This window comes from Agelaius tricolor, unplaced genomic scaffold, assembly GCF_023055355.1.
Source record: "Agelaius tricolor isolate 1412-34295 unplaced genomic scaffold, bAgeTri1.0.p SCAF_13, whole genome shotgun sequence".
NCBI classification, from domain to species: Eukaryota; Metazoa; Chordata; class Aves; order Passeriformes; family Icteridae; genus Agelaius; species Agelaius tricolor.
Genome location: NW_027269273.1, coordinates 8,436,758 through 8,458,191, shown reverse-complemented (window position 1 = coordinate 8,458,191; position 21,434 = coordinate 8,436,758). Strand labels below are relative to the sequence as shown.

The 21,434-nt window shown below is 41.9% G+C and overlaps 1 protein-coding gene across 17 annotated transcripts in view; it reads right to left on the bottom strand.

Moving 5' to 3' along the window:
* Positions 1–21,434, bottom strand: part of ANK3 (ankyrin 3) — a 286,897-nt gene that overhangs the window by 120,922 nt on the left and 144,541 nt on the right. For all 17 annotated transcript variants that reach the window (XM_071438639.1, XM_071438636.1, XM_071438635.1 and 14 more), the window contains exons 2-7: positions 16,904–17,005; positions 16,356–16,454; positions 15,865–15,963; positions 12,440–12,538; positions 9,058–9,243; positions 7,125–7,223 (exon numbers count right to left, since the gene is read on the bottom strand). In XM_071438639.1, coding sequence (XP_071294740.1) covers positions 7,125–7,223; positions 9,058–9,243; positions 12,440–12,538; positions 15,865–15,963; positions 16,356–16,454; positions 16,904–17,005 — 684 coding nt within the window. The remainder of the gene's footprint in view (positions 1–7,124; positions 7,224–9,057; positions 9,244–12,439; positions 12,539–15,864; positions 15,964–16,355; positions 16,455–16,903; positions 17,006–21,434) is intronic.

Here is a 21,434-nt window from a genome sequence, read left to right as displayed (position 1 = left end):
CTCAGGAAAACACTGTGAGGAAAAAGAAGGGGGGAAAAAAGGGGGGGCAAGTCTCTATTAGAATTTAATTTTGCTGTTTAGCTATTTAAGCTTTTACTGGTAGCAAAGAATGCTAAGTAATAATTCAGCTGGCTGAGAGTTCTGACTCCAAACAGATGAAGGAAGAGATGCATTATTTGAATGCTTGAATGATTGCACACTGATGTTCAGGCCAAGAAACTTGGCTTTGGTCAATACTCTGTTGCACCAAGTCTTAAAGAATCACAGCTAGAAGTTTCATGTGTATGGTCCCTCTCCATCTCTCACCTCACAACTAAGATCACAAACTGAGAAGTGAAAAAACCTCAGACAACACCATCATTAATTCTTCTTATGACAAAACGTAAAGCAAGGAACTCAAAATGGAGTTATTTGTACTTGTCACAAGAAACAAGAGATAAAAAAAGCTTAATAATATGTGCAACTTTGGTGTTGTTTATTAACACCTAAAACTGTGGTATCAGCAAACAAAATAGCCACCAAACGTAAGGTTCTGAATTCTTCAGTGTATCAACAGCATCTGCTGTCTTTTCAGTCTATTTTTATCCGTTTGATCTTCTATAAATTTCTCCCTTTGTTCTTAAGATAGAATAGTAAATCAGGAAATTTTTGAAGCTGTTTTCCCGCAGTAATAAAGCTGAAATGCCTTTCAAAAGTTGCTGTTAAAATATGTGGTTCAGATCTAGAGTTCCTGCTGGAGTGCTGCTTGCCCTTGCTGTCGAAATATCCAGTGTTGGGTAATGTCTCAGGCAGACCCCTTCACACTGAGGTGCAATTTGTGAGTATAAATTCTACAGGGAATATGAAACATCATTGTGAGAATAGCAAGCTAAAACTATGGAGAAAATGGCCATAGGATTATCAACTAGAACACAGCCTTTCCTCTCCTTCTTGGCAGACTTCCTGGGACAAGTGACCTGAAGTCCTCTGAGGCTGCCCGTAGCTCAAATGCCATGGATCAGGTGCAGGCAACTTTTTCTACACTTCACAGCATTGGGGATGGTGGTTTTCCCTCTGTGTCCATCCACTGCCTGCTGCAGCCCCCTCACACAGGGCTCGTGCCTTCCTCCAGAGCCACAAATCCACGTGACAACATCCACAAATACAATGGGAGAGGAGTGACCTGCTTTTACAATCAGGGGCCTTTGCCTGTGCCTGATCAGAGGGAACACCGAGCCTTTCCAGCTGCAGCTCTCTATCTACAGCCTTCCCAAGAAAACTCAAAAACTTTTCAGTTATCTTGTGTTGAGAAATGAGCCACCTAACCTGTCCCAGCTGAGATGAGACCAGCTGCCCTGATGACACTCAGTGTTATCCATCACAGCAGTCAGAATTGCTCCTTTCTACGACAATTTAGCCACATGGATGGTTAGGAAGCCAAGGAAAAAATAGGGTTAAAATTGTCAGTGTGCAAAGCAGACCTTTTATGGTTCCATTTTAATGCTTTTAGAAAATCAGGAACTCCCCCTGGGTTTCCAGTGTGCTATGCTGTCCTATGAGATTGCCTCTTTCTCTTTTCACAGCTGGAGTCTTACAAGCATAAAGATGCTAATAATAACCAAGAAAAGTAAATGTTTGCACTTACAGATTCATATTGGGCTCTGAAATTCACCTTAAAGGAAGGCATGAAACAAAGGGAAAACATCTCCTAGTCATGTGCTGCATTGATTTAAATGCTGACTGAGCAGCTGATCACATCAGGACTGTGAAAAGTCACTGCCAGTCACATGGACTTGGCATTTCTTCTTGCTGCCAATGAGAGAACTTACCTCCACCTCTGAGCTCTCCCAGCCTCTCAGTGGAGTGCAGTTTTAATCAGAAAAATTATACTATCTGATTTCAAATTTCACTTCCTTGATTTAAAACAAACCAGAACAGTTTCTTACCAAAATGTTCAGATTAACTTGGAATTTAGTAAGACAGTTGTTCTCACTCCTCAACTAAGAGCAACCTCTAGGAAGAGCTTAATATTGACACAGAATGTGTGAGCGAGACAGAAGCTGAAAACAGCCAGACTGCTACACCAGAAATTTCTGACAGAGTCTAGAAAATCCCTCCAGCATTAGAGAAAATAGCATAATGGTAGCTTTTGCATACTGGAATTGTCAGCAGCACCACTGCATTGTTATTACCACTATTACCAGATCCTGGAGACATGGAAAGGTTGTGGTGTGCATTTGAAGATTCTCATATGCAACTATGCACCAACACCAACATGTTGTATGTTAAAACACTCAATATCCTCCCCTGTATTTTTCTGTAATTCAGAACTGGAGCTACCACACAGAATTCCTGCAGAGAAAAGTCTTATATTCTAGTAGCAGTCACTGGGATCACTGAGGCTTGTCTAGATGTTTCAGAAATTAAAGATAAAAATGCACAATCAGATGCTTTCCAGGAAACCCTCAACAGTACACAATTTTCCAGCTTTTTTCCTTCTCTTCTTAATGCCAGTAAGTCTTATATTGTGCTATTTTAGTTCTTGTGTGCTTATATACTTAACTTTCTTCAGGGTTGAGATGTATAAAATGAATCCTAGAAGAAAACAAGGAAGACTGTAGCAAAAGGCTCTTATGGCAAACTACCACTGGGGAAACAAAGATGCTTTTCTCTTATGCCACTGTCACTTAGATATTGCCTGCTCTTTCTGATGGGCTAATGGTGTTCTGCTCCTCAGCCTCAGGGTCATCATTAATGCATGTTGTCCTCACACCACCCTCAAAATCACCAAATCCTTTCCTAACCTTCCAGTAAGCAAACTTTCTGCAGGCAAAGCTCGATCCCAGTGGAACTGAGATCTCCTCTAGGATAAGGAGTGCTGTGGATCAGGAAGGCTTTCCCAGGGCTGGATGCAGTTTTATGGCACAGTGAGGAGCTCCTCCCGTTTGCTTTGGCAAGTAAGATGCAGGGAGAGGTCACCTTCACATAGAGGATTCCCTGGCTGCCTCCATCTTCTGCCTTGCTCAAGCACAGAGTGGATGAGGGGGTCACAGAGGTTTCTCTCAGCCATTGCTCTGGAAGCTGCTGAGAATTTCGTCCTTCCTTTTTAAGCACTGTTTTCCACAGAGACAGGTGCAGCTTCAAAGGAATTTCCTCACCTGGGCTAAACAGATCTTTCCACTGGAAGACCATCTCAGACAGAAGAAGGCTATCTGAAGACTATGTGTACCCCCAAAAGATAACTTTTACCTAAATATAATTCCCAGTTTACTCAAAATGCCTTCAAAATCATTGAAACTCTAGGTAAGACCCCCATTAAATCATTAAAACTCTAGGTAAGACATCGGATGCAGTTTGATTTAAAGGCACAAGTGGCTGATAAACAATAGTTTTAAAATGACAGGAATTCGTTTTTCCTGTTGAAAAAATTGATAAAATAGATTCACTTAAATGTATCTGGCTACCTTTCAGCTTGTAAGTAGGATTCATCACACTGTCAGCTAAGAGAAGGGTGCCTGGAGGTGTTGTAATCCTTCAAAGCCCAAGTAGTGACTGCTTTCAAGTGTTCATCTGGCCAAGAAAGGAGGCAGACTTCACCCTCAGTTACCCTTTATTGTCTCCTGCACTTCTTTAGTTTCTGTGTGATTGTCTCCCAGTTAAGCAAGAGGGAAATATGGTGATGCAATGAAGTATTTGAAGTATTTTGGTGAAGGTGGACACACGATAATGTACAACAGGAAAAGGATGATGAGTAGTCATAAAATGCCTGTTACCCTGCAATGCATACCCTGCCAGTAATTGTGACAGGTTTTCTGTTGAGTTTGAGCCCAAGAAGTCGAGCAATTTGGAATGATTGTTTTTGCTTTGTTACCAAGTGGCAAACATCCAGCTGAATAAGGAGATTTTGTTTCATTTGGAATGAGGTTAGGATGGCTCCCAGAGCTGCCTCCTTGTTTATAGGTGGAATAAAGGGCATCAGAAGCTGATTTACTGAAATTATTTCCATCCATCTCAATGGGGAGTTTGCTGTGCCACCTTCCCTGCACTTGCAGCGAGGCAAGAGGAGAAAGCAGACACAGAAGTGCTAATGCAGCTCATGGGAAGAGCTGACACGACATCAGTCACTGGACTGCAGGACTGCAAACCTGTAAAACAGGTACATTTCCAACCCCCAGCCTCTACAGTCAGCAGGTACACAGGCTGGCAGGCACTGTGACACCTGTAAGAGCTGCTGGAGCTGTGCCTGTCCCCTGGCTGCAGTGAAAGAAGGGTCCAAGGGAATATGTGACAGCTGAGAGGCAGGCAGGTGTGTACCAGCGGGGCTGAGGGAGCAGCTGCTCCTGAATATCACTGGGGACATCATTTACTTACAGCACAGCACCACTGCTGCTCCTGCCCACACACTGAGAGCCAGCAGCAAGCTCATCTCCCCTTCCTTGCCTTCCCTGCTGGAGCCTCTTCCTTCCCTCAGGGCTCTTGGAAACTGGCTGGCAACAGCAGCTGAGGAGATCTCCTTTGCCACAGGCCTGCCCTCCTTTTCCTTACATCCTTTCACCACACTTGCCCTTGGCCTTACAGCTCTGCCTTCATCCTACACATCCATTCACATTCCTCCACCTTTCCCCTCCCTGCCTACACTGATGGTGGCAGATGGCAGATAGCTATTTGTCACACATTTGTCTTCACATTACCCTGCTCACACAAGCTTCTTTTGTTACCATAATCCTCTTCTCTTGTTCAAACCCCTCCCTAGAATTCGTACTTTCCTGAAGAGTCTGAACATAAACTGAGAGATAGAAAAGTAGTGTTAATTTCTATTTATTTAGTGAGAACAAAGCAAAAATGCACAAAGTGCATTTGACACCCCCATCTTAAAAGTTTGCTCTTTGCACTTCTGAAAGCTACAGTACATATGGTAATATTTTATTTGGGTTACAGCCCTTCCATATCTTTGCTCTGTTGCTCATCTCACATTGTCAGCAACTCAAATAAGGGCCTTTCCTGCAGAGGGAAGACAGCAGACTGTGGATAGCACTTACAGAAATTAAAACAAGAGGCCATGAGGTGGCAATGAGCAGGCTGTACCTGTGGGTCATTTTCAGTACCTGTTCTGCAGTTTGGGTCATCAAGGGTCAAGCAAGGGCTCTGCTACTTGGTGCTGATAATTGGAAGTGCTCTGTTAGCCCACATATCCACTGCTCTGCCAGAACCCAACCCATCCTCCTGTGCATGCTTTCATCCCCTGCAGCCTGATAAGCACTAAAGAACAACATTCAGCTCCATATTACTGTTATTTATGCTACAATTCTTTCTGTCACAACAACTTTATCTAGATTTGCAACTGCCACGGAGTGGAGATGAGCTCTCTCTCTCTCTCTCTGGATGCCCCTGCCCAGTACCACAAGCACAAACAAGAGCTCAGTGCTCCCTGAGCCACAGCCTCAGCCCACTGCTCCTTCAGGCTGATGTCACTGCAGCCCCACCTCCCCAGCCATCCCAGAACTCTGATGATGACAACCAACGGAGGCAGAATTCAGAATGTCCAGATCTTGAAGAGGAGGCAAGAATGGCCTTTTTACTCTGGATGTGGTCTCCACAAGTGCCCTTAATCCAAAACAGAGCTGCTGAAGCCTAAGACTTATTATTCTATTAAAACAAGCATAGGCAGATGGTATTTAGTGCACTGGTACTAAATGCTGCTAATTGCTAATGTAGTAGCATTGCTAATCCCTAATCTTGTTTCTGAGTGGGAAAGAGTTGACCCAAGACCCCATTTGTCATCCCTGCTTCTGTGATTAGGGCTTATCAAATCCACAATGCCAAAGCTTGGGATGGTATGAAATGCTTTAATGCTCTACTTGGGTCAGCTAAAGGACTTGGAATTCAGAGGTCAATGCTATCAGTGAAAGCAGAGCAAGGGGTTTGCAATGCTTCTCCGAAAAACTTTGCTGCATGTAAATATTGCCTTAACTACAGAAACATTCAAGTTTTTAGCCATACAAACTATCTGAAGTAGAATATTGCAAATGCACTTTTCCCTTTGTGCAAATGCTCTAAGCAGTGTTGGAGTACTTTTCCTCTTGCAAAAGCAATAAACATAACACACAATCAAAACCTCAGAAGAGGAGCTGCTGGATTATCCACATGACATAATTCCCCTCATAAGTATACTCTTGAATTTACATTGGATCTTTTTTACTTTTTCTACTTTAATTGAAAGATTGTTCCAGAAACTCATTAGTTATATTTAACATTCACTATTAAGCAGTTATTAATTAAATAATATTAATTACTAAGATTTAATAGGAAATATCTAAATTTCAACATTTATTCATGGTCAATTTATGCCTATTTACTCTTACATCAGCATTTGCCTTCACTTTGAATGCCTTGATTTTATCTCCTATTGTCCTGGATCACCAGCACATCTCTTGCCTGGCTTTGTTTGGGTAAGGCTTGGTGAGCCAAAGCCTTGCAGAGCCTCAGTTTGTTTGGTTTTGGGGTTTATTTATTTATCTGGTCTCATGCCTGGCACCACCATCTTTCCTTGCTCTTCATATTGTACCCCTATCCTTCGTGCCGTATCCCTATCCATATCTGTTTGGGTCTTTCCCCTGCTCTCCCAACTCTAAATTCCCTCTATTGTTTCCTGCCTTCCTTCTGCTTACACTATGGACTCCACCCCTAGGTCTCACTTCATCTCCTACTCATCCAGTTTCCAGATTTCCTTTATGAATCACCTGCTCCTGTGCATGCAATGGAAGCACAGATGCTTTCCTCAGCACCACACCTGATGTTCACTGGAAGCAGCGGCACGATGAGAGAATTCAGCAGGGGCACATCACTCCTGCCATATGTCACAGCTACAGGTGGAAGCATTTGTGCCACTGCATCCCAGCCCACCTTTTGCAAGGCTGGAGCCACAAGAGCAGCAGCTCCTTTTGATGACAGCAGAAGTTTTGGGAGGTGAGGTCTCGAGCTCGGGTTCGGTTCAGCAGCCCAGGGAAAGCCCCTTTACACCAGGTGGTAACAGAACAGCTCAGCCAGGTCGGGCCCCTTGGCTGGTGAGGGAGATGTGCCTCTCACAGCCCTGTGCAAAAGCTGTGGCCACAAAGCAAACTGAGCACAACTGGCTCCACACTCACCCTTGCAGTGAAGTCCACGGCAGCACCCCGATTTAACAACAACGTGGCTACATTAATATTCCCATAGTGAGCAGCTATGTGCAGGGGAGTGAACCCACTCTGCAAAATAAACAGAACAAAACACAACCAAATAGAGACTTTAAAAACAATATCACACTGGCATTCCACAATTCATGGCACACCACTGACAAAGGCTAGTAATAGGAGCCTGCTGCAAGTCACCACTCCAGTTCTGTACTGGTTTTCACTCACTGATGTTTATTTATAGTATCTCAGAGAATCTAAATAAAAATCACATTGCTATCCAGGAGGGAAAAAAATTAACATAATTATTCTAGAAGAAAAGAAGTTGAATAAAACTTTCAGTTATTCCAGGAAAACAGCAGCAAAACATTTGAGTATTAAAGCAATGATCTGACTTTTATAAGAAATTAGCTGCTAACTAGAAAAATATAGTTATTGGTATTATGTCAATCTTGCAAGTTAAATATCTTAAAGATTCTTTGCAGAAGTTCAAATACAAGTCATTTAATGATATTTGCTAACTGGTTTTTATAAATTCAAAGTAGATGCAAATGAAAATAACATCAAAGGCTATTTTAAATTATTAATATGGGGTTTTTTTTTCCAAGGGTTAGCACCATAAGGACCAGTCTCCCACTGTGGGCAATCACACTGGATTATGTTCAGACACCATGAGTTACCACCCTAATTAAAAGACGTCTTACTGATAAAATTACTTCAGCAACTGATTTTCATATTTAAGTAGTTTTACTTCCTTTTAAAATAATGCTAAAACATGCAGCAATTCCATCAGTCCTGCAAAGTATGAAACCTTATGGGAACTAGATGCATTTCTAAATTGTTAGCAAGCCATGCTAGCTGCCACTGCCTTGCTTTGGGAATTTTGCAGCTGTAAAACCACTCTCAGATCATTCTATTTGCTGACACCATCAAGGTAAGTGTCATGCAGAAGCCTAGAATCAGACCTGGATGCACAACATGACAGGGTTGTCTGCAGCTCTGAGAACATCTGATAAACGTATGCTCCATGAGAATCCCTGAAAACTCCATCTCTCGTAATACAGGCTTTTTATGATGGCAGTTAAGTTCCCAAGAATGCTTCACTCTTACTTTTAAACTCTAGTTCCAGCTGCAGAGAGCCCTGGTCTCTAAACTACAGTCTTCTCTAGCACATGCTACTTCATTTCATCTAAAGCAGGTGTCTATCCTAAAATATGCGATGCAGACAGGAGGGAGAAATGATGCAGCAGCACTAAGTCATGGAGGAGTGATGATGCATAGATATATTTATATATACCTCTGTTGTTCTATTCACCATCATCTAGGTTAACACATTGGGAAGCAAAGAGGGGGAAAAAATGCACGGTTAGTCCACCACTGGTGACATGGGTGCGGAAAGCTTCATGATGGCTGTGGGGCACGGCAGCTCGGGGGGCAGCACGCCCGGCACACACAGGAAGCTCCACAGGGTGGAAGCAGAACCAGCGAGTACTTTGAGTGCTAATTGTACTTTGAGTGCTAATTGTACTTTGAGGGCTAATTGTTACCTGTTTACCCAAGTTCTCCAAGCAGCAATTGCACAGACAGCCGATCAAACAGCAACTGGGCAGTACCTACGGCTCACCACTGCTTTCAGGAGTGGCTTTCATTTCCAAGATAATAATTCAAATGATATTTTGTTTATTATTTTCCATTTGCAAGGTTTCTACAAGAGGAATTAACCCTGATTTAAACAGACGGGGAACAGGGGAGAAAGAGGCAAAGGAGGCAAATCAAATGCTATTCTTTATCGAGTGTTAGAGGAGAAAGTTCTGTGTAACTGCAGCAAAACAGTTCAGACCGAGGGAGACCTCCCCTGGCTGTGCTCAGCACCTGAGAGCACCAAAGCTCCTTGCTTTTCCCAACTGACCTTTGACTCCACGTCAGCGTTGTGGTCGTTCTGCAGGAGCAGAGCCGCCGCCTTGGTGTCGTCCTTGCGCGCTGCGATGTGGAGGGCGGGCAGGCGAACCTTCCCCTTGGTGTCATTTTCCAGCAGCAGGGAAACCACCTGGTCATGGCCTTGCTGCAAAGCTACTGCCAGAGGTGTGAAACCATCCTGCAACACACAACGGGCACCGTCAAGGTGTGCTCCAAACCTTCCACGGGGCGGGAAGGGGGAGCCAAGAGATCGCAGCCTTATGAACAGAGCTGGCCCAAATTAAACCCAGTGTAACACGGTGCAAGTTAAAAGTACCCTGCAATGACCCTCAAATTGGAGTAAAGTGCTGGTGAACAAGGTTCCAAATACTCAAAAACACCTTCCTGGCACTCCAGACATAACATAGAATTTTAAGACACAAATGACAGACTCGTGGAAAAAAAGCGTGAAATTGCTCACAGATTTACAGTTAATTATGCAGATATTTATGTAAGTGCTTAATTATATAAAAAGTATAAAAAGCTGGAATATTAAAATTACAATTGCTAATGATGTCTCAATAGTAAATTATCATCCATTCCTGACAGATTATAATCTACATTTTTATGATTATTTAAAAAAAAGCCAAACAACTAAACAAACAAAACAAGCTCTATCCGCTAACATAATATATATGTACATTTAAATTATAATAATTGATCAAGAATACCACATTCTCTCAATGTAGTGATGTTCTACTACGATTTCCCTTTATGAAAATTTATATAATTTGATAGACAATCCTGTTACAAAAAGAAGTTATTCCCTTTCAGATTTGCTAATAACCAAAATAGTATAGAATAAAAAAACCTGAAAAACAGAAGGTTTTTATTTAACAGATTTTAGAGCAGATTCCTCAAACACATAAAAAGTACAGTATGGAATTTATAGCTTTACATCTTAATTTTAATTTTATGTTATGGATTCTTAGAAAACTAAAGAAGGAAGGAGTTGTCATTTACGTTCTACTCGGTCCCAAATATCTGTCATTGCAACCCAGGAGCACATCCAGCTTTGCCCAAGATAATACCCATAAATCACTCAAAAAAATCGCAAAGGCAAACTACTCTGGATATTTATTTATTCAATTTGTCTCCTGATGAACATATCCAAAACCTGTATTACCAAACCTCATTGCATCTTAGCAAGCAAACGCATTCTTTCACTTTTCAGTTTTGCTACCATGGTGAAACTGTGCAACTGTGAAATAAAAGTGCAGCAGTGACAGAGAAAGAGGTAGATCCTCACTCCATGTCAACAGTGCAGAGTTGAAGTGCTAACTTTATAACTTTTGGAATGAAAAGTAATATTTTCAAAATGGAATTTCTCCCTCTAGCTTCAAAATCAAGAACACCTCAATCTAGGATGAGAAACAGGAGAGGTCCTGAAAAAGAGAGCTTTATCAAAGTTTTTGAGGGGAAGAAAATCCAAGAAAACCACTGAAATTCCTGGGTCCTAACAAGCAATTTCCACCACACCCTCCCTGGCTCCCAAGGAATTTCATGCTCATTTAACCAGGTTTCCCTGCTGCCTGCAGCTCCCCATCCTCCAGCAGCAGGGGCAGGCACTGGGCTGCAGTGCTGGGGTGAAACAGCCACAGGGCCACGGGGTGTGGAAGATGCTCTGCAGCCCTGAAGGCCAAAAAACCTCCCTGAGCACCCCCAGAAAGGGCTCTGGCAATATTGCTCTGCTCTACAGGCAGAAATGGGGGCTCTTGCCTGCAGAAACCCTGGAGGCCTTGGCTTCCCGCTCTATTTACACATCCCAAAATTGCACAGAAAACTGGTGTAGACACCCACAACATTTTGTCTTGTAGGGAAATAGAACCAATTATTTCCTTTAATTAGATTAAAATGCCATGATTAAATAGTTACTTTTAAAGAATATTTAGCTAAGTGGCAATCCTTTAGTTAAAAAGTTTTTGCACTTAGAATGATAGAGAGAAATCAGATTTCTAAGAAAACTTGGACCAAGAGAAAATAAGAAAGAACCCATAAGCAATTTTCTCAAACAGGGAAGGCAATAAAGGTGTCACTGTTTTGTAGTCTGCTATCTTCAAATAAATTCTCCATGGATAAAATTAGATTGTACCTTATCATCAAGCTGAGATGGGAAAAAAGGAAAAACAATATCAAACAAAAAAACCTAGTAGCCCTTCAAATTTTTTTCTAAAATCTCTTTGCAGAAAATCATACAGTGGTAAGTGACAATGTTAAATTAATTTTCCAGATGTAAATTATTTTATTTTGGTCTATCTTGACTTTCATATCCTCGAGCATTTCCAGGAAGCAGTTCTGATGCACACTTCAGGTTATAACTAACTTCTAGTGATTTTTTTTGATCCATTAGCAATTAATTTTTCACAGTGAAATAAGATTTCCTTTTTACACCATTTTACAGTGATACTATCAGATATATGTGGCAATAAACTAATTGTGCATTTCCTATTTTTCAAAAACTGGGCCCTTTCCAAAAAAGCATTATTTCCTTCATGGAAACAGTACTGGTAGAGCAATTAGAATTCAATAAATATTAAAGAGAGGACACACTGAAGTACCTTTCTATATTTTGGTAGCAAAACCTTGGTAATAAGACAACTGAAAATTCACCAGATTCAACACCTTTCTCAATGCCATACATTTACAACTATTAATATATTTGTTATTTATTTTCCTCACAGGTTGCCTTATTTGAGTTAGAATTAATTTTGTATTGGAGTTAGAATTGCTTTTTAAAGAAAGAAATACGAAGTGTTCTTCTAGAAAGATCACAGAACACCTTCAAGGATGGATTCTGCATCTTTCTGTCACCTTGAAATTCTCCCTGCATCACAGGTGGGGTAACTGGGTGCCACAGAGAGGGCACCACCATGGTAATGAGGCACTTCAGGAAATGTCCAAGCCCCAAAGAACCCTGGGGTTTCTCTCATATCCCAGGGCTGGTCCAAAGCACAGGTGAACAGTTGTTCTTGCCTTATGGCTGCCACCTTTCTCATTGTTCACTTTTTTTAATAAAAGCACAGAGAACTTTTATATTATACACACAGCTTCCCTATGTGAGCATTTAACCTGAAAGTTTAGCAGTTATGACTAAGAACACATCTATATTTAGAACTGTCTCTAGTTAAAGTATTTTTTTTTTTATTTTAGAAATGGCAAGAGACAGTTTAAATTGCAGAAAAGCCCATAACTCTATTCATTAGCACACTTCACAGAGACAGCTTTTTATTCGTATTTAATTTTGTATTTAAAAGACTAGTTTGATATAAGCTGGCAGAAATCACTGCTGAAACACATTTTGCTTTGTTCATAAAGTGTCAAATTCAAACTTTTACCTCTGTGGCAAGACTTTGACTGGCACCATTGTCAAGAAGAAACTTAACAACCTCCAGGTGGTTTTCTTGGGCTGCCATGTACAATGGAGTGAAGCCATTCTGAAATACAAAAACAAGAGTGTAAACACCCCACAAACATTTTATACATGAAACTCATCTGCCAAATGAGGGAAGATTAGGTGAAAAGTGAAAAAACTGCTTGCTCACAGATGAGTTAATGGCATGATCTACACTGGCCTAAGTGAAGATGGGAGAAGGGCAATATTATTTAAAAGTACACAGAAGAATCTTTCAGCTGACCACGTACAATTCCCACAGCTAAGCCAGAGCAATTCCTTTCATGTCTGTTGAGAAGTTAAGCTAAAAATCAATCTGGACAGATGATTTGGTGGCAATGAGTTATGATTCCTGATAAATACAGCCACAGCACTGGAAATACAAAACAGGACAGGGAAATACAATACAAGTCTGTGGTGAAAGCAAGAGCAGTGACTCTTCAGAGTAATTGACATTTTTTTCTCTTCTTTCCATTAGCTTTGACTTCTCTTTCACTTCTGCCAGCTACTTCTGCCTTCCATCTCCTCAAAGAGCTGCCTTCTGAGCACACTCTGCTTCTGGGCACCGAGCTACTTCATATTTCAGGCACCAGGAGATGTGAGGATCATTGGTGCTCAGCAGTTGGAGACAGAGGTTTATCAGTGTTTCTGGACACATTAGAGCATCTCTCAAATTATGCTTAAGTGACTGATTTCAATCAATGCAATGCAAGTATTAGAGGCTGCAGAGCTTAACTCGTTCTTTGGTGAATGCCTTTGTCTCACAGTCAAACCTTTTGTCTTTGCCTTACCTGTAAACAGCCTATGAGAAACTGAATTTTTTGGGATTAATATTAAGGCAATGCATTTTTTACCTTTTGTTCTAGGAAATTCTGAAATCTCTCCTACAGTTACACAGGACACTGACCTAGATTTGGCAGAAAACCAGTGGGGCTGAAAACAGATGAGCTGAGAGGAGTTTGCCCGTATGTTTACACCAAAGGAAAAACATCCACATTCTGGGCCCTGGAGAGATGCAGAGGGAGATCCATGGCAGTGAAATTGGGCTGAGCTGCAGGGGAGCAGCTGAGGGACACCTGATTGTCCCAGCAGGGTCAGGGCACACATCCAGCACCCAGCACAGGTGACCTGAGGCCAAGCACACGGCAGCAGGGACACACAGGGGGTCACAACAAAGGACACTCGGGGAGGAAATGGATGTTGGATCCAAGAGGAACTTCAGCAGCAGCAAGGCACCCAGCAGCTGTGATGCCACATGTTTACAAGGCCTGCCCAGGTGGCAGGGCCTGCTGCTGCTCCAGGATTTGGTATTTTGGTCTCTAAGCAGGCAGGCACTGCTACAAGCACAAAGCAGGCACTGAAGGGCTCACAGAGCCCAAGCCCAAAGATAGAAATGCATTTAATGCACTCTCCTGAACAGAGGTTCAACAGTTCAGTCACCAAACAGTCAAAATTCTACTTAATTAAAAAACAGAGAAGCCAGGAAGCACTTGCTAAGGTACCTCATATGTCACACTACAAGTTATTACAGCAGTCTGGTTTTGAGTCTGGCATTCTATCGTTTCATGGCATATTCTATTTACTAACTCAGCTGGAAACAAAGATTAATTTTTTAGTTTCAAACATTTGCAATTAGAAAGGAAGCAGGAAACTCTACCTAATAGTTAGCTTCATGAAATAATGAATAGGCAAAAAACTCTCAAAACCAAATATTATTAGCATTTGGAGGCAGAGTAGAACCTTTTCTCCTATGTTAAGTTTTTGTAGGGTTTTAAATATTTTTCCACCCCACACTTTACACTTGCTTCTCTCTTTAAAAAGGGGCTGGAATTGCCAGACAAGTCTGAAAAAAAACATTTTGTCTTGAATAGTAAAAAATAACCCTTAGAACAGGTGTAAAATTCAACCCTGGCAAAAATTTCTGGCTTGTTTTTTGGCCTTTTTTACAGACAGGAAGATTTGGTTAGAGAAGGCCTAACACTGGAACTGTCAGCATGAGAGAGCTGTTACCTTCAAGGAAAGAGGAAACAAAGCTCAAGTGGAGCTCAGCACCACAGACCAAGCTGGTCCAGGGCCATTTGGTGACAGAGAGCACCAGGGGCCTCCTCAAAAGCTGAATTCCAGCTGGTATTGGTGTGGAATAGCCAACAGAGGTGTTACATGGGTGTTCCAAGTAAAGACATACAAGGCCTCCATAGTGGGGTGGGGGAGAAATAAATCTTTAATTCTGGCATGTTAGCAAAGTTAGAGAAACATGTGGCAAAACCTTAGGGTGTATGGACAATGCAGTTATATAAGATGTTTACAATCTCAGATTATTTTTAGTTTCAGGGCTGAATACACAAGTTCTCAAACACAAGCTGAAAAGAATCCTGTCAATCCCATCTTAAGTTCTTTAACAGGGAAACTATGGCAAATATTTCTGCTTTGGTTTACTTCTTAACAGCCATGGGAGATTTTACCTAAAAACACTTTGTTGCTGTTGTTTTCTTTAAATTTAAGTTATATGGTTCCTGGAATTAAATAGTGCTGTATTAACTAGTATAAAAGAGTAAGAAAAGAGAACTGAGTCATTTATTTCTTTTCCTCCGGTGAAAAAACCTATGAAATATAGACGACAAATAACTAACATTTTCCAAATAGATCCTGTTAAGCATTTTCTTCCTATTGTTTGAAAGACCAATAAAACACCTCAACCTCCTTCTTTAATTTTTTTTTTTTTAAATAAACATTTATTTTCATGCCCTCATCTTTATAATACAGCAAAATGGTAATCCTGGGCCGGATGAGGAGCCTGTCCCTTCTCTGACACTGCCTGCCAGCCCCTGAGCAGGGAGAGCAGGAATGGGGTGGTGTGCAGGACGCTGCTGGCACAGCCACACGACCCTCAACAATCTCTAGTTTATGCATTTTTCAAGCCAGAGTTTTTCTGTTTTGTTTTACTGCTTTGGTTGTAGCACCAGTGCTGTTTTCTCTCATTTCAAATTTTCTATAATTGACCTAAACATTTATTCAAAGGACTTGAACCAGACTTACAAAGTCTGCATATGCCTGCAGTACCTCCCTGTACAGGGAAAGGGGATGGGCTCAGCTAAGCCTGAGACAGTGAATGATGTGAAACAGGATCCCTCTGAGCATGTTCTCTCCCACTTTCCTGTTCTAGCCTTGTCTCTTCCAGCTGTAACAAGCAGCAGCTCGTAGGGCACATCTGAGGTTGATCTCGCTGATTATCAACTTTATTTTCAAGAGCCAACATTAACACAGTAAGATCTACCAAATATATTTGCTAAAATCAGGGTTTCTAAGAGAAGGACAGCTCCAGTGTCAGCAGAGTTGTTGGCAGTAGCAAACAGGGACATGTGGCCTTACCTGAGACTGTGCATTGACATTGGCCCGATTTGTAACCAACACTTTGACGACTTCTGCTTGTCCAGCGAGGGATGCTATGTGCAGTGCTGTGTTTCCTTTCTGGAATTAGAGACAGTGACATTTGAAAAGAGTACAAAACCTAAGCCTGAATACATAACAATACCATCAAGAACATCTTCCACTTGACAATACAGTATTTCTTGCTGAATACTTCTAATGGGTGTGTTATTCTGGAAGACATGGCATGGGCAGAAACCAAAACAGGAATCTACAGTTTGTTCAGTAAATCTCCTCCCTAGCAATCTGTGACATTTACTATCATTACTATAATTGCTTCTATTAAGCAATTATTGAGGACCCACCCCCCACCCCCCCCCCCCCAGCAGTGGAAAATGGGCAATTACTGCTGCACAGTCTGTAATCACTTGGCCAACACCTTGTGCCCAGGCCAGCAGTGTGAACAAGGGAACAACCAGATAGGCTTGACTGACCTTTGTGGCTGCATCCACACTGGCACCTCGCTGGATCAGCTCAGAGACAACCTCTACATGCCCTTCTTTGGAAGCGAGATGGAGAGCATTCAACCCATTCTAGTTTGAAAAAGGGAAGGGAAAAAGTAAAGCAATTAGAAGGATTACCAAGTGTTTTCCAGCTTACCAAGCATATGAGAAGACAAGTTATTACCATCCCACTGAGATGAGCTTACAAAAACTAAGGCAAACTTCACAAGAATTAGATTATAAGGACAGAGTAAGAATTTAATCAATATATACTAGCTCTGCAGTCTCGAATTCTGTATGCTGTTCCATGATCTAATGCAATACAAATGGAATGAAAGATAAGATAGCACATTCCCCAAGTGCAAGTGAAATGTTGCCCGAGTAAAGGGTTTTAAAAAATATAATTTGATAAGATATGTAAACATGGTTCATCAAAAAACATGTAAATATCTTTGACATGAAGTGCAAATATAATGAGGAATCTGAGAAACAGCAAGAAAGGTATTTATCCAGAAAATTTGACCAAAATATTCTTCAACCTGATTTGAGATGTTGATGTCCACTCCATTTTTTAAGTAGTCAAGAGCCTTTTCCAAGTTGCCAGCTCGAGCTGCTCTCAGGTAACTTGCATTTGTGTCAGACTACAAGAAAAAAGGAGAAGTCCCATGAGAAATCACGGCACGGTATAAAAACACATTTCAGTGGCAAAGAAATTATTAATGATACAGTACATTGTACATCCACTTAACTAGACAGGAAAGGATCCCAAACCACCTTGTGAAATGTGGGTCAAACCCCAAGCAGGCAGCAGGAGGCTCAGCTCCACACATGAACATGAATTATGGAGCAGTGTCTCACACGCAAGGCCAGCAGCCAGGGACACATCTGGCACATGAGGAACCTCTCTCAGGACTGGGCTGCAGGGAAACCAACCATGCTGCTCTTCCCCAAGGTGCCACACCACTTCCCATGTCCAAGCTCAACAGACCCAACCAGTACTGTGAGAACTAATCTGAGAGATTAAAAAAAAAATTAAAATACTCAACACCTTGAAGGACCGGGTTGGTGGAATTAAAAACCCCATGGTTCTACAAATGAATGTGTTATAAAATTTCACATCTGCTAACATTTTGGTTTATTTTCTCCATTCTCCTTCATTTTATAGCACATTTTATTGACAATACCTGTCCACTTTCAGTGAAGAAGCCAGAAATTTCTAGGTACAGTGTCAATATATAAACTGCATTTTCCTTTTTTTCAGACCTTGCATTAAAGATAGTTACACAAATTTACTTTATGATGACTTCAGCTTGAATGTAAGGACAGCAGAAATGTTGGTTAAGTCATGACAGAATCACTGAGAGGAAGTCCCATCCCCAGAGGGTATTAACAAGTTATGCAAATATCCAGGGAGGACAGTTTAGATAATGCTGATCCTGCCTTGGAGCAAATGCAATGAACTGGGTTAGCTTTCAAGAGGGACAAATCACACAGTCTTTGATTTTTATGTGTGCCACAGCTTTCCCTGGCATCTTGGGCAGTCAACATATTTTTTGTGCCCTTTTGTAGACTGGTAAAGCAGGAGTTGTCTGGGTTCTTTCCCTCTCAGTATCATTTCTTCCCAGGCTTACATCATTGCAGCTACCAGTGCACTGAGATGCTTTAACATTTTCAAAGAGTGCAACAACTACCTTTACACTAAACAATAAAGGCAGTTAGTGCTAAGAGAAATAAGAACCACCCCGGCACCAAAGCACAGTTACTTATCTGTTGCTCAAATAATTTTCTTTTTTTTTTTTTTAATACCAAATTTCTGGATTTGCTCTAGAGTTTTCTCCTCTCCTGTCAATACAGCCACTGCAAGCTGGATGTCATGCTCAAGAATTGCCCCAAGCCCATCAGAAGCCTCCTTCACATGCAGAATGAAGCAGTCTTGGGCACGGTGACAGCAAAATGATAAGTGGGTAGAAAATCTGCTTTTCTCCTTGTACCCATACAAGCTACAAGACAATTTTGCTGGTACTTCCAATAAAACAAGCTCTCCCCTCTAAGGAGAAAACCATTACTTATGAACTCCTCATTTTTTCCAGAGTTTTGCACACTTTGCATTCCACTTTGCAGTGATAAGTCACCAGCTTACAGCCTTCCCTGCTCTTTATCTTTCTTTTCCAAGCATGCCACACTGATCATTACAAACCAGCTTCTGCAATGTCCTTCCCAAAAGAACAGCCCCCAAATCCAGCCCCCAAATACTGGTGTTTAGTCAGGCTTTTTCAAAAATAAGGTGCCCCTGCAAAGTATACAGTCATAACTGTAAAGACCATGGGCAAGAAAAGCTGCCTTGAGAGCTGCTTTCATTTGGGAGATCATCTGAGTTGTGCAATGCAGATTATTACAGGAGACAGGTCATATTCTCAGTGCTTAGCAACAGCAGTCACTGGGGTAAAAAAACAGGTCAGCATTTTATCAGCATTACTAAAGGTAGGAGGGAGGACTCAATAGAGCGGGAGCCTTTTTGTCAGAGGGCAATGGCATCCCTGTTTGGCACAGTCAGCAGGGGGACCAGAATTAACATCAGCTGTTTACAGCTGCTCTGGGTGGGGAGGGGAAAATCAGATTCTAGCAGGCAGTCACAGGAATACAGCCAGACAAGGAGCACTGCTCCTCTGCAGACACGTCCCAGTCTATTTGCTCAAACAAAATGGAGGGGGAGAGGCAGAAGCAGCAATAAATATTTGATAATCACATTAATCTCTAACTGCAATTTCACTGGGGAAGGAGAACAATGCCTGTGTCTCTTACAGACTTGGGCATGACTTTTGGACTTAGGGGTTCTGAAGACTTAGCAGCTGTTAAGCCTTGGAAGCACTCACTAACAGGAAGAAGGATAAAGTCCAGGTCACAGTCCCAGCCTGAGGCCATATCAAAATGTCTCAGACCAAACTATCTCAGGTGCTGCACAAATCCACTCCTGGAATCCCTCAAGCCAACAGCAGGTCCTCCTTTGCCAGACATCCCTCAAAACTCACTCCAAAGCAGCTACAAGCGTCCAGCCACACCAGCAGCCAGGCTGCCATCCCTCAGTGGGGCTGGTGAGGTGTTGGGCCCAGCATCCTGCTCACCTGTCAGCCTGCACCAGTAACCCAGCACTGGTTACTGGTTAACTGTTACTGGCTTCCAGTTACCTGAACGTGATGTGAGCCAATGTGCGCAAGTGCACGAGCTGCCTTAGCACACAGGGTGTAGCATGTCCCTGTGCTCTGAGAAAGGGGAAAACCTTTTTTGTCTGACCCTGGCTGATGCTCCCAAGCCCACAGATGGGGTTAGCTCACCCTTTCTGGGCCACCACGCACAGGAGCTTTGAGATTTGCACAGAGGGATAACAGACTGAGGGTGTACCATTGTGCAAAGAGGGCTTTTGGGAGTCCCTCCATCCATTTCCACCTCTACCATCAGCAGAAACAAGCAGTAACATTAGAGAGAAAACAGAGACGACCTTGTTGGAAACCAAAAGCAGTTTCAGCCTCCCTAAAAGCAGCATTGCCAGCTTCTACTTCCCCTAGAACTAAGGCATTACTTCAGACCTACCCACACAGAGGAGAGACTGCAAACTTTTTTCTGTCTCACAAAATGTCTTGAGTATCCTTGTTAAGACATGTCACTTTCAAAACCACGACAATCAATGAACACTCTCCATCCAAAACCTAAGAAATTGATCAAAAACATCAATCCAAAACTTTTACATTTCTGAACCCAAAATTTCCCAACTTTACATTTGTATTTTAAGCCTAAATTTGTCGGTTGTGTTTTTTTTTTTAATACTTCAGAACAGTAGAAAAATGTTAGTTGCAATTGACACTGTTTTGTTCAAAAAAGAGCCTCTTGGAGTCCCTGCTAGAGCCTGTAAATTGCCTCAGTACAGACAGAAACAACAACAGAGCCTAGGCTCAAACCAATGGAGAATTTTAAAGATCAAAGAAGTGCAATAATTATGTTAGTAATTATTTACCTGGACTGCCATCATTCCTGGAAGCCCATGTCATAAACTGATCAAGATCCTGCTATATGAAATGCATTAAAACCACAGTGGGGGGAAAAGGATTTTGGGTTTCCAACCATCACCCAGGACACCCACGTGCTCCTGTCTGTGGGCAATTCTTCTCCATGTGCCCATTCCCACCTTCCACACTCGCTGGCAGCTGAGAATAAGAGTCCCACACAGACAGAATAGACATAGACACTCTGCCTACAGGACATTCTGCCCCCAGACCTCAAAGATTTATTCTTCACTAATTAAACCTCAGTATTCCTGAGAAGCATTCTGGATGCTTGTGGCCAGTTCAGATCCCTTTCTCTTTCTCTGTAATCAATCCCAATACGAAATGGAGATGAAAAGTGGTTTTTGATTCTCCAAGGTCTGGACAGATATCATGAGAACAACAGGCATGGAACACACATCAAAGCACCTCTTGCAGTCAGCCACGAATATTGCAGCCCCTTCTGTGCAGGCCTTCCCTCCTAGGCTTCCTGTGGCTGCTACCTTTTCAAACTCTACATGCAGATTAAAATTAAAAATCAAGATTTTTACAAGTGTTTTAATTCTTGGAGAGACAAACTTCAGGTGCTGTGCACAGCATTGAGCTCTGAAATGACTATTCAGAGAATATTTAATAAACAGTGGATTTATGGGAGTACCAGTACTGGTGAATGCATAATACCAAGCTTTTTCTTCACAGATGGTATGATTTCTCCCCTCTCTCCCTACACTTTTTTGGAAGAAAAAGGGACTGTTTCTAGTTTTAAGAAATGTGCAAATGTGCTCAACTGGCTAATGAAGGAAGGTTTTATGCAATGTGTATTTCTTTTAGATTCATGCATTTCCCTTTAAGGTACACTGCTATAAAAAAATCCCTCTCTAATGTACAGCAGGCTGATGAGCTTGCAGACTGCCTGTAGCACACAACAGGTTTTCCAGTCTGGAGCTCATTTTCATCCCAGGGACATCTCAGGAAAGGGCTGGGGCTGAATAAGCTGTGCTGGCAGCAGCACTCCATTTGCCAACTCTTCCCT